This window comes from Perkinsus marinus (genome assembly GCF_000006405.1).
Source record: "Perkinsus marinus ATCC 50983 genomic scaffold scf_1104296958234, whole genome shotgun sequence".
Classification (NCBI taxonomy): domain Eukaryota; phylum Perkinsozoa; order Perkinsida; family Perkinsidae; genus Perkinsus; species Perkinsus marinus.
The window spans coordinates 735,579-745,978 of NW_003206847.1; the positions used below are offsets into that span (position 1 = coordinate 735,579).

The window sequence follows — 10,400 nt, forward strand, 5'->3', positions numbered from 1 at the left end:
TTAGAAAGGAGTATTCAGGAGTTGGCCAATAAGGTGATCCTTATCGTAAAGCCGACGCGTGTCAGTTTTCCTTCAGACCTCCTCCAACGATCTTTCTGTGGACGACAAGTGAGCTCATCCCCATGATTGACAATTAATCTCATTTCTATCGCTTGAGTTCTCAGTACTTATAACACAAGCAATAGGCGATAGAAAAATGACATCGTGGAAACTACAGCGTTTGCCCAGGTCTTGCTAACTCCGCCTCCCCTTTGGCTCTCTCAGCAGGGTCGGCCGAATACTTCTGTTCAGCCTTCTCATGGACTGCTGCCATTCTCAGCCACTCACGTCGTTCGGCAGCCTCTTGCAAGGCCAGTTGCTCCGTCTGACCGAAAGAGAAAATCCGCCGATATTTTCTCATCGCGTTTCCTACATATTTGGCCGAAGTTGTAGCGGCGGAGCGGTACATGACATATAGAGGTAAAACGGTGGCCACGACCACCGTGGCCGCCCATTTCAGCTTCTCCTTCGTATCCATCCTGAGCGAACGCCATAGTAAGGGCCGCGTAGCAATGCCCTTACAGTTCCATGTCCTCGTCACTGGTCCGCATCCTCCTACGTCGTCTCCTCTCACTAGGGGTCTCGTTCACTGAGGCGAACCCCACCGTCTGTACCACGTGCCAACATGCTCTTCGGTACACAAGAACACCACCGCTACGCAAATGAAAACGGGCAAGCATCCAACTACTAGGAGGTGATGACCTCCCATTAAAAACTCGATATGACCAAAGCACTGCAGAAACCAAACCGGTTCAGAAACATGGTCAAGTGACACGAGCCAGTCGCCGCTCAAGTCGTCGCTTCCGGCGCAGTCTCCCACCATACGCTACGCTGAGGGCTTGCACGCACCTCGCCCACTCAGCCGGACCCAGGTCGCCCCTGCGTTTAGGCAAGTGGTTCGCTAGCAGTCTCAACGCTCTGCCACTGCCTCGCATAGCGCTCCAGGCAACACATAAGGATACTAAAGTACCAGCAGGAAGGGCATCTTTCAGAGGGACAGTGTAAGGTAGACCTAGAATGTAAACCGTGTGCCTTTCTAGACCCGCCACTATCTCAGCGCGCCACTCTGAATTCGGGAAGTGCCTACGACAGGAGGTCGATGAATCAGCAAATATCCGGCGTTTTCTTACTTCATGCCTGATACCACTCGTGCTAGGTCCACCGGCAAAGTTCGCTTAACGGCATCATTGGTCATGAACCTGCCTAGTGCCGGCTCCAGTACTTCTCTGCTGTCACATTCAGAGATGAGCCGCGAGCGATAGAGCGAACCAACCGACTGGATGACAATACAAAGATCACGATGGGAGAAGCGACCCACCTGGAGTGGACCAGTTACGACCAAAACTACAGCAGTGACACTCACACGAGAAATGGCCGCTGACAGCAGCACTCGAGCGAAGTCCTCAGCTTTGGCTCGGTCGGTGAGCCTCCGCGGTAGGCCTCGATGCCTCTCACGGAAGCCCAATCCGCAACAGTCAGCAGCCGCAGAGCGGATAACCAGTGCCAACTACGAGGGACCGGGAGTTGATTCACCCTAGGTCGACACAGAGGAAGCTACCTTATGTGCAGTCAGATTGAAAACTTCCCTGCTGAAGTGGGGAGGCGACAGATGCCACAGTATTGGAGTAGATGACAACGGGTAGACAGGGTACTTAGGCATGTCACTAGATTCCAGTGCTATTCGTGATGGCCGCATGCTCGTGCTCCTTACCACGCTTTCACCCACGGTGGTGTTCACCGCATCAGAGGAAGTCTCCTTGTTGCAGGCTGGTGGGAGCAGTACCGGAGCCTCCAGTGATTCCAGGAAGACATCTCCGGACGAATTCGAGGCAGCTGCCGAGTCCTCCAGAATTTCACCCAATAGTTTTCGGCTAGCCTTGCTGACCTCTGCCGCTTCTAGCAAGTGTTCTACCTTCAGCACAGCCTCCTCGTTGGGCCCTAGCGACGCTAACTTCACAGAGGCGGCGTTCCACCAGCCTTCAGTAGCACCATACCGACTCAAGGGCAACAGCAATCTACATACCTCCCCAATTGTTTTGCTGTCCATCAAGGGAACGGCGCGCGCCAGGAAATTGCCCAGAGGCGTTGCTAAACCGCCAGCTACTTTCCGTGGTAAGTTACCCAGGACTCTCAACACAGCCAAATGGCCGGCCATACCGAACTCACCGTCAGGACATCGTGCGAACTCCCGCAAGTGCACCTCCAGACCGGACTTGATCAGATGCCAATCTTCGCAATGTACCGCCATGTCAGTTGAGAGGAGATACTCTAGTGTTGGTAAGGGAAGCTCCGAACAACGGCGGCCGACGTACCGGCCTAACACCCTCCACAGAATCGGAGGCAGACCGGACCTTTCCTGCATCCGGGCTGCAAGCACCTCGAGTCCCTCAGCAGTGATGCCTCGGAGTCTCTGACGGAAGGCGTAAGCCATAGAATCGTCACTTGGATAATCTTGCTTCACTTGCACTTCCTTACAGTTTCCCAACGCCATGCCCTCAGATTCAGTCCCCGCCGATGACAGCAATAACGGGTATTGTACTCTGTGTCCTTCATCTATACAGGGCAAACCTCGAGCCCTCGGAGGTGGGAGCAGCTTGTTGGGCCGTAGTGTTGGGTGCGACCCCGCATGTGCTGACACCGAACGGACCTGACTAGCTTGTGTAGGAGCCCATCACCTTTCGTCCAGCCTTACTACCACTTGCATGATATCGCCGTCATAGAAACCGGGCATCGGCCCTAGATAGAATGCCGGGCGCTCTGGCGTGGACAGAACATGCCCCTTGAAGCAGTTAGATGACACTAATAGCGAGCAATACGACGGTCAGGATTGACAACTCACCCCAGAGCATTTTCTGTGGTTTGTGTTCCCATCGAATCTTCACCAGAGTCTTCTCACTCTTGAGTGCCTCAAACTCGGCCCTTGCCCGAGCCAGCTCTTGTCGCCTCTGGACTGTGGCGGGATTTGCAGCTCTACCCCTCACGATGAGCTTCCTACCCGGCATCCACGGTTGGAGACAGAAACTGCCACCGTGATACCACACCTTGAGCAACTCTCGAATTCAACACCCTGAGCATACTCAAAATGCATCACAGTAAAAACATATAATGGTTATAGCATATCCTGATGATACTTATTCCCGTGACTCGGGTCTCATAACAGGTAGTCTCGCGCTGCCCTGTGGCCTCAGCATAAGCCACCATATAAAGCCAACGACTGGAGTGAATGCGAGGTAGACCATAATACAGAGGCCCATACAGGAGGCGAACGCTTGCACGGCTCGGAGAACTGCCAGAAAGCCACTACTAGCCTTTATTGCGCTGACGATAGAGTCCGGCTCGCAGCCTGCGAATCTCCCAGGAGATACCAGTGCACCTTGTTCAAGCAGCTATTATCATCAGGACACAATGAGAGCCCACCTAGGCGCAACCAAGCCGGTATGAGCGCGATACAGAGGGGAGTGCATAACAAGTTCACGCCAAGTGCTATGGTAGACTGGGGTGCGTTGGGACCTAGGAAGGACCAATACAATGTCGAGCAAACAACAACGTTTCAACCTTTCGAGTGGTTCTAAGATTGACTTTGAGTAATATCAACCAGTGTGGGGAAATATGCACATGGTCAACGACGTGTGTCGGTGAAAGAACGAAAATTCTGAGCAAATTTTGGGAAATTTTCATTGGTTGGCGTACACTTCTACCCGAATTCGCACATATACTTCTATAATTAGTGAGGAAACTCCCAGCACAGCTGAGGTAAGCGAACAACTATTCCAACACTGGCATCAACAGCATAACAATGAGAAGCGATTCGCAAACTTTCAAAAGAGTTCCGTAGTCTTAAAACATGAGTTATAAAAGAGCCATAACGATGCAGTTGAAGAGATTTCTAAAGACCTACACCATTTAGTCCAGCGACTCCTACGGAACACGACCAAGAATGCCCCCAGTAGGGCGGTGCTGGTGCCCGGGATTGGAAATATTCCAAACCAAAATCCTAAGGAAAAAATGAAAAATTTTTCGTTAGTAAAATCGCTCACCCAAGATGAGGGCCGAACCCAAGTCCATCTTTTCCAAGCTTCTAGCGGGCAATACGAAATTGAGGTTAAACCAGCGTTTGATCCGCTGCCCCCAGCTGAGCTCGTTATCAGAAGGAGGAGGAGGAGGAGCACTGCTCGAGTGATCCCTAGATGGCATTTCAATGGAACACTCAGACTCAGAAGTAGGGGAAAGAGATACGACTTCTGCGGACATCAAACTGAAACAACTCGCATGTAGGACCATATAGGAGTTAACAAATGGCATAGGGTAGCAACAAGCAGTGCCCTCCCGGGTCATGACAACCATCATATCATCGAAAAGGTGTCCTACTCTCCCTACCTCCCACAGGTGAGGGACCTAACATCAGACACTTGTATGCTACCGAGCAACGATCGTAGCATACTCCTAACCCTTGGAGAGGTCAGGGTAGAGTATGGCACCTCCTTCACCACCGTTTGATGGTGAGACTATAGCACCCAAAAGACACCTTATTGTACAGCGTCTACCAGATACCGTTTAAGATGGCCTTAGATTAAGAACACAAGAAACTCTCCGAATAGATACGAAAGCGCGGCTCGTGTAGCAGTCACCAGTCTCACTCCACATCAAAGTAGACATTCCGACTAAACAGTGATAACAACGGACGCCTCACTCGCCCACAGCCAGTCGCTGAGAGGAAAAGCTCTTCTGGGCACAGCTGTACAGAAGAGACAAGACCTGCCCTATTATGCAAACTCAAAGACGAATCTTTGCTGCTGAGAGGAGGCCACGAGGTAATGGATGCCTTAGGGCAATTCCAGTGAGATCTTGAAGACGTACGAATCAGCAGCATTGATAGCAATCCCAATACGGATCTACCGCTCCAGATTAGAAGGTGCTGAGAACAATGGTACATTATACCCGAACAGTATTATTATCAGTGAAGGTAATAACACTGTGCTCTGCGTTGGAGCATCCGACTAACCAGAAAGATTCCACTTAGTCGTTTCTGATTACTCCTACTATACCTCAGCACCAAAGTCTCAATGAACTGTCTCCATCTCCTAATCGTCACTTTGCAGTACAGGAAAATCTGCATCGCTTCCTCAGGCGAGCGGGTCTCGAAATTCCCCCAACGTCGAGCCAGGGCCTCCCTTCCTCAGCCCAATTGGCCTAGTGAGGGCTCCCCCCGGGCCCAAGTATCCGCTTACAAGAAAACTCCAGGCTTGTCGTCCCTAACTTAATTTCTTGGCGCAGCGGTCAAAGCCCAGTAGCCTCACCTGTCCCACCAACCATCAGTCCTCCTCAACAGTGAATGACGCTTCCAACCTGCTGCCCTGCACATTCACACTTCCAGCTCACCCTAGCTCAAGGGATCATTGAATCAAAGGCAATCAACATGCGTCCCACAGCAGCTCAGATGAACCCAACGAACCTAGACGTCAAGTGAAACCATAGACAAATTACTTACTCACGCGAAATGTACTGTACCTCAGAATAATGCAAATCTTGCTATCTTGCATTTCCTCAACGCAAGTCACAAACATCATCACCTGCCCCGAAGCTTCATTCCCTCGATCTTCTCCCGGCTGTGACTAAACCATACGACGCTCAGACGCGACCGAATCCGGCGATTTTACTCTCCCGCTCACCTCCTCGTCACCACTCATTTTACCCTCATTGGCCGATGATGGGCGTACCGTACCTGTCCGTAATAGTCCTCCAACTCCCCAAGCCACAATACGCTCCTACTAGCCGAGGAACCATCCCGAACCCTACTGCTGTCCTCGCTACTCTCACGTAATCTCTTCCTACCCGTCTCCCTAGACCGTGCTGGGCTCAGCGAGGATACGGTAGACAGCCTCCTCTCCTGGGCTCTACTGAAGTGGGAGGTGCCTGTGGACCAGTACGCTCTCAGCTAGCAGAACAAAACCCCGATCATCGGCTGCAGATACTACTACCACTCGAATCACCACAAGGGGCACGCAAGAATCCGCTACGTTACTCCGGCATCGAGGCAGTCCCTCGTCCAGGATTTGCCACACAATATTGTCTTCCATACCACTCCTTTTCTACCTTCCGCCGTGTTACTGAGCCCAGCCTAGACTTATGAGATACGACGGAACAAGAGCTCGGGAACCTCCTCGCCGAACCAAGTCCGCCATTCCCACGGCAACTGCGGACACTTCAGGGCTTTCCATAATACTACTTCCAACGTACTCATTCAGTTCGACTTAAGCAGATCAAGGCAAATTAATGACGTTTGAAACACTATGAGACACACACTATGTTTGAGTGAATCATACAAGTTGGTCGCTCAGGTCCATCATCCTACGCCCATTCATGAGTATCGTCATCCTCCTCCTCTTGGTCTCCGGAGGGGAGGAGACAGCACTAGAGGAGGGACTTCCTGATGCTGTGGTACCTACACAATGAGCCAATACATACCATTAGTACTCAAATTCCAAAGTGCGCCCCACAGAAACTATTACATAACAAACTCTACTGAAGGTGCTTTTGCGCATCTCGGGAAATTTCATTTATCCACTTGAACTGGTTTTCATGAAAAAAGAGAGCGATAACGATAAGCACGTAAGCGATGCCATTCCCATTCCTAAAGCTCTCCCAACCCGTCCTTACTGCCAGCAGACTGCGGGGTTTTCAATGACGAATACTCTATGGTTTTCTAAAGACACCAACATCGTCATCAAAACACCTCTCCCGCTCCCTACCACTGAGGCAGGCGTCGAAGGCGATTCCAATTTAGTCTCAACTCCCTCGTCCACCAACACCGGCAATAATAGGCTCGGCAAGGCGCCCACCGACAGCACATGGTCAGGCTTTGGTAACTTCTACAACAACAACACTATCAAGTCACATATTGAGAACAGCTCACCTCAGGCCTGACTGGCTCCCCTAATGAGAGCCGTCCTTTACAACCAGGCCTTTGTAGGGACAACTGAGGCACTGCTGTGCTCGGCTGATACCCCAAAATACGCCGACTTCCCTCAGACATTCTGAATTGAACTTAAGGAATGCTTATCTATCCCAATAGGAATGCAACATTGAGACGGGTCGGAAACGTCCATGATGCAGGACCTTCCAGCTCTTCACCGCAGGCTGACTTGCTGTGACAACGAGAAGTAAACTTGGCGAATTCACAGTAGGAAACTGAACGGCCGACGAGGGTAGCGAATAGGCTGATACTAGCGCTCACCGAAATCTCGAAAATACACTTTTTCCATCAATTCGTACAGGCTCAGCAACCACTTTGCGATACTGTCCTCTCCCGTAAGGGACTAACATCAAGAACAGCACACCCTCCCTCTAGCTGTCTGGTCTCGAAGTCCAATCATGGCCACCAATAGTCTCTCGCAGTCACCATGAGTCACGCGAAGTCTACAATCGCCGAATAACCAGCAACGTTTTACAGTGTACTCACTCCTATATGTCCCGAGGAAGGTACTAACAATGACCCATACGCAAACAACTTTATGCTGTAGCAGTGTTCACAACATTTCCACACTTTCCATAGAAATTGATGAAAAACTCAACTCCCGGTGATAGCTGAAACCACTGTAGTCATAACTCATAATTAAAAACTCATTTACTGAGGTGCTCAGCATGGAACCTCAAATGGTCCTCGATGAAAGTAGAGACGAAGAAGTAGGAATGGTCATAGCCCGGCTAACAAGATGAGCACAAAGTCATCGAAATACTGCACTAGAAATGCCTTACCCTCTCGTTGAAGTCCAAGCGCACCTTCGAGTTACCATTCGCCACATGTTCGAATTTGCGGCATCTAAGCTGATCAATAGGGGCCTTGAGATAGACATGATCTTCCGAACCCACATCAACTTTCACGTCGAGATCGGGACCTGAGCCTACAGAGTATCCGAAGCTCCACTACACATCATGCTAGTCGTGTCAGACCAACATTGTTAGAGGTATATCATATCGCCCTCGAACAGTATTTGAGTGAGAAACGATACCATTCACGCTGCGGTCTCATCCACATCCTCGATGATGCCATTTGGCGAATAGGCCAATTATCCATAAAGATTGGATGGCAGCCAGGTTAAGAGGATGGGCAGCCCACGGATGATCGGTTTTTACGATAAAGTCACCATTATGATATAGTGTCCAGAATGAACGGAGGAAATAGGAATGACGATGCGATAGAGAGTTTCTCGTTCACCCAAGATCTGTGCTTATCTCTGTTCTACTACTGTATATCATGTTGGCCACTACACGTGTGCATGCCGTATCAACTGAGATACCATAGAAAATCTTCAACATTCACATAGGAGACGGTTAACTCTCATAGATACACCGCGAAATACTCCTACCCCTCACCTACCAGCATAACTCTGTGCCAACCAACACGCATCATGATCCTTCCACTTCTCTTTATCCTCCTCACCAAAGAAATGACCAAATGCCTTGAACCCCCTAAGGCGGCTCTACTATTCCCCAATGAAATCCGAACCCTCTTCTTACCATGGGGTTTCGCTCAGATTGCAGGCGGGCGCGAAGGCAGAGACGCTCTGAAATATACAAGAAAAATCGACTCTGATACTTCCCAAAAACCTGCGGCACTACAGGTTCTACTCAGACTCTCGGCATCTCATTCATCGGTTCACCTGACTGAACCGAGATGCTCAAAAGCCAATGCCTCGGGAGCACTGCGCTCTCGACATTTGTGTTCGCGTGGGCTTTGTACCAAGATTCTGTGACTTGAACGATTCTCGAGAACAAAATTAGTAACCGAGCTGGAGAGATCTTTCATTCGCTTGCGGGAACTCTGAGGGTGTGCACTTTACTCTAACAAGTGTGGCCATTCGCGATACAAAGAGGAAATTACAGCAGCCTCCAAATAATGATGGAATGCCGGGTTCGCGGTGCATGTGGGAATCCAAGTGAAATTTATTCGGAATTTCCTAAATCCCTTCAATTCCATAAATGTGATATTCTGCTAAGATTATTTGCAGCACTGCATTAACCATTTCATGCTACCCCAACTTGAGGTAGCATAAAATGGTTAAAGTAACTTGGGGTCCCCAAATTACTTTATATTTCCCAGGGTTCTTCAAGGCAACCGTCAGCGATCCGTGACCACCAACACTATGGCCCATCACACTGCAGTTGGTCGTATCGATCTGTTGAAAACTCTCTTGGAGAAGTGCAGGGAACTCACTGGTAACGTAAGTGTACCTAAATCACCTCAACAGAGCGCCATAAGAAGGAACATTTACATGTTATAGTTCTTGCTCCACGGTTCCTGTGTGGCATCAACGTAATAACCCGCGCCGACACCAAAGTCCCACTCGTCTGCCTCACCAGGGATACCAGCACCTGACAGGACTCATACCACACCCTGAGAACTTTCTCATTTGTGTAGGTGTCAATTCAGTCAACTCTCACGATTCCGCACCGCCGTATTCATCGCAGTCCTGACTTATGCACGTTTATTACAGTCAAGAACTACTGTACTATTACCCTGACTTCTGTGCGAGTGCTGTCGAGTCATTCAAGGTGATCAATAGCAGCAAGAGCTCTATAAGCAGTAGAATAAGCAAGTTCCTCAAGACCTACCTCTAGGAGACGTGTCAGGGCAAGCGATGGCCAGTCCGAGCGCCGAAGCAACGCGTTGATAACCTGGGGGAAAAGCAGTGGTATATTCCACGTCCTATCGTCCACCTTACCGGCTTTCTCAGTTACGTTAAGGTCTGAGCATGTGAGGCCAGAGAAATAATACACCAGAGGAACCTATAGACGCAGGTTCAATCCCGGGTGAGGGCATTTTTAAACACACACCTTCGAGTTTGGTGTCGCACAGTCGGGTATGAAAATCGAGAAAGTAGCCTCTAAATTGCCCAGACACTTAGACAGGTGACTGAAGCGGTACGTAGTGCCTGAACGTTCATAATTTCGTGGCGCGTGAAAAAATTGCAACCACAATACTTACCATCAAACGATCGATTCTTCCGAACAAGTGTGAGAGCTGAGTTGACCGACATTGTAGATCTCGAATGAAAATCCCTGCACACATCCCAGCAATCGTGATCAATAATCCATCCTACTCCCAGATGTCCAATAAAACGATATGAACCCCTACGTAAACAGCAGATTACGACACGCTACGAGGGCACGCGTACACAGAGAAGTGTACGCGTACAGAAATGTCTACTCAGTTGAATTGCAAGATCCCTTGACTCGAGGTGGAGTCTTCCGAGTGATACCAAAAGAGCGTCGTTAACTACTGACTTCGCCATGGAAAAATAATAGTTAAAACAAGAGTACAGCTACTATTAATATCATAAGCTGATGGCTAGTTGCTGATC

General features: G+C 49.7%; 4 protein-coding genes across 5 annotated transcripts in view; all 4 read right to left on the minus strand.

The window, feature by feature from the left end:
• Positions 1-211: 211 nt before the first annotated feature.
• Positions 212-719, minus strand: Pmar_PMAR006247 (hypothetical protein; the record flags this gene model as incomplete). Its single annotated transcript, XM_002774574.1, has 3 exons — positions 212-364; positions 413-518; positions 562-719. The coding sequence occupies 3 exons, from the start codon at positions 717-719 to the stop codon at positions 212-214; spliced, it is 417 nt and encodes a 138-aa protein (XP_002774620.1).
• A 2,395-nt stretch (positions 720-3,114) lies between these two features.
• Positions 3,115-4,296, minus strand: Pmar_PMAR006248 (hypothetical protein; the record flags this gene model as incomplete). Of its 2 annotated transcripts, XM_002774575.1 has the most annotated exons (4): positions 3,115-3,412; positions 3,457-3,549; positions 3,938-4,033; positions 4,077-4,296. In XM_002774575.1, coding segments are annotated over 4 exons (651 nt in total), but the record flags the coding sequence as incomplete, so codon positions are not given. The 2 variants fall into 2 exon arrangements, with proteins under 2 accessions (XP_002774621.1, XP_002774622.1); XM_002774576.1 differs by having other exon boundaries at positions 3,115-3,549.
• Positions 4,297-5,708: 1,412 nt separating this feature from the next.
• On the minus strand, positions 5,709-5,952 carry Pmar_PMAR006249 (hypothetical protein; the record flags this gene model as incomplete). The annotated part of the gene is made up of 2 exons (XM_002774577.1): positions 5,709-5,761; positions 5,809-5,952. Coding segments are annotated over 2 exons (197 nt in total), but the record flags the coding sequence as incomplete, so codon positions are not given.
• A 1,707-nt stretch (positions 5,953-7,659) lies between these two features.
• Pmar_PMAR006250 (hypothetical protein) overlaps positions 7,660-10,400 on the minus strand; it is a gene marked incomplete at both ends in the record, with an annotated part of 9,635 nt that continues 6,894 nt past the window's right edge. Inside the window, 8 exons of the mRNA XM_002774578.1 lie at positions 7,660-7,743; positions 7,795-7,934; positions 8,417-8,508; positions 8,557-8,603; positions 9,126-9,270; positions 9,312-9,411; positions 9,652-9,714; positions 9,762-9,825. Of these exons, the coding sequence (XP_002774624.1) occupies positions 7,660-7,743; positions 7,795-7,934; positions 8,417-8,508; positions 8,557-8,603; positions 9,126-9,270; positions 9,312-9,411; positions 9,652-9,714; positions 9,762-9,825 (735 nt within the window). The remainder of the gene's footprint in view (positions 7,744-7,794; positions 7,935-8,416; positions 8,509-8,556; positions 8,604-9,125; positions 9,271-9,311; positions 9,412-9,651; positions 9,715-9,761; positions 9,826-10,400) is intronic.